General features: G+C 39.7%; 1 protein-coding gene across 1 annotated transcript in view; it reads left to right on the forward strand.

The window, feature by feature from the left end:
• Window positions 1-799: 799 nt before the first annotated feature.
• GSDME (gasdermin E) overlaps window positions 800-2298 on the forward strand; it is a 125667-nt gene continuing 124168 nt past the window's right edge. Inside the window, exon 1 of the mRNA XM_007946506.1 lies at window positions 800-1010. Within this exon, the coding sequence (XP_007944697.1) occupies window positions 800-1010 (211 nt within the window). The remainder of the gene's footprint in view (window positions 1011-2298) is intronic.

Genomic DNA, 2298 nt, shown 5'->3' on the forward strand with positions numbered 1-2298 from the left:
AATCATGGTGTGCAACAACTGTTACTAGCTCTCTGCCTTCCACATACATGGAAGGGTTGTATTTCTTGACCTTTAGATCGGCTGAGGCCATGTGATGGATTCTGATAATTTGGGAGTGACATGACATGTGTCACTTTTGGGCCAGAGCACTTAACTGATGGTATGAAACTTTCTAGGAGCTCTGGTAGTGTAGTGCCTAAAGCACTTGATTGCTAATCAGAAGGCTGGCAGTTCAAACCCACCAGCCACTCCTCAGAAGGAAGGTTGGGCAATCTACTTCTGTAGTGATACTGCCTTGGAAACCCAAGGAGGGGTCGCTATGAGTTGGGTCCGACTTGACGGCACATAACAACAACAACAACACGAAACTTTCCAGAACTCTTTCCCGTTGGGTGATGACCAACAGCACTCAAGATGGTGGCTGTCCCATCACTCTGGATACCTGAATCACTATGATGAGCAAAACTCCTCTCTCCCCCTATACTAGATATGTAGTGTGAACCACAAATAAACTTCTATTGTTATAAGCCACTAAGGTTTGGGAGATGTTTGTTTTTGAAGCATAACCTAGTATATCCTGACTGGGACACATACTCCCTTCCCAATATCTTAATGTAATTTCTTTGTTATCAACTGAATTCAAACTGGAGGCTTTCTTAGAGTTAAGGTATTCTTTCATTGTGAACTGATTGATGCTAGGGGAAAAATGAAGTAATTTTAGAACAAAAGCCTCAAAATAATAGCTTATTATTTGACTTTGGAAGAACCTTATTTTTTCAGATAATTTGGAGCCATAAAAATGTTTGCGAAGGCAACAAGGAATTTTCTTAGAGAGGTTGATACTGATGGTACCCTGATTGCATTATCAAACTTGAATGACTCTGACAAGTTACAACTTCTAAGTCTGGTGACCAAAAAGAAGAGATTCTGGTGTTGGCAGAGACCCAAGTACCAATTTTTATCTGTTCCTTTTGGAGATGTACTTACAGAAGGCCAATTGCTGAGTCCAGGTATGTTTCTTCAGGTACAATTAATCCCAGAGCTTAAGATGTTCTTCTTGTAGACATATATGGTCTTGAATCCAGAGTTGCAACCTTATAATGAATTTTTCTGTTTCTTGAACTGCCTTAAAATGTGTGCTATCTTGAAATGAGCAAAATGTTGCAGGTTTGCCTGATATGAACAGTTAGTTATAGCTTTCTCTTTTTAAAATAATACTTTGGTTTTTGGTGTGAAAGTAAGACATGCTCATTTTAGATGTAGGTACTCCACAGAGGTGGGTGGATCCCCAACCTCAAATTTGGTTCAGTTCTTGAGGCTGGTGATGTCAAATATACAGCAAGAAAGTGTGAAAAGGTTTATTACTCATATGATGAGGCTTTCTGGGGATAACAGGGCAGGCCCCCAAGCTGGTCCCAAAATGGCTAGAGTAGGGAAATGAGATGTGCTTTGGGTTTTTTATTGTGGATAGATGGTGGGACTAGGGTAGAAGTTCTAGTGTATAGGTAGGTGCTTGCATAGCTTGGTGTCCTTCCAACACAAAGGAGTGAGTGCCTAGGATTTTTTTATCAGCTTGCCCACATGTGGAGCATAGAGAAAGGGGAAAGGCAAGGCTTGAAAGTTGTATTTGTTTCTTAGTGCTGCTATAGCAGAAATACAAGAAGGTGGCTTTAACAGACAGGCATTTATTTTCTCACAATTCAGGAGGCTAGAAGTCTGACTTTAGGACACTGGGTCTAAAGAAAGGCTCACTCTGTACACTCTGAGGGAAAATCTTCATTTTAGCTTCTTTAGTGTTCTTTTTGAATTTTTTGGAGGATCGCCAAGTGGCATTCATCTTTCCCCCATTTGTTCTTGCTTGCTTCTGTGCCTTATCTGCTCCTTGTATATCTCAGAGGTGGTTAGGTTGAAGACACATCTTGCACTGATGTGTTCTCACTAACATAACAGAGAGAACCTTATTCCCAAATTTGTACATCTGTAGGTACAGGGCTTAGGATTTCCAACACATATATTTTTGGGACACAATTCAATCCATAACAGCAGTCAAATATCAAAACTGGAGTTAGACTGTTTATTGTAGTAGAGCATTTGGGAAATATAAAGAAAGATGAAGAAGAAACTAGAATTTATAGAACACTCCAACACCTCAATAACAAAAAGACAAACAATCCAATTAAAAAATGGGCAGAAGACATGAATAGATACTTCACCAAGGAGGATATTCAAGCGGCCAACAAACATATGAAGAAATGCTCACGATCATTAGCTATTAGAGAGATGCAAATCAAAACAACA

The sequence above is a fragment of the Orycteropus afer genome, unplaced genomic scaffold (genome assembly GCF_000298275.1).
Source record: "Orycteropus afer afer isolate SDZICR_OR568_19922 unplaced genomic scaffold, OryAfe1.0 scaffold00008, whole genome shotgun sequence".
Classification (NCBI taxonomy): Eukaryota; Metazoa; Chordata; class Mammalia; order Tubulidentata; family Orycteropodidae; genus Orycteropus; species Orycteropus afer.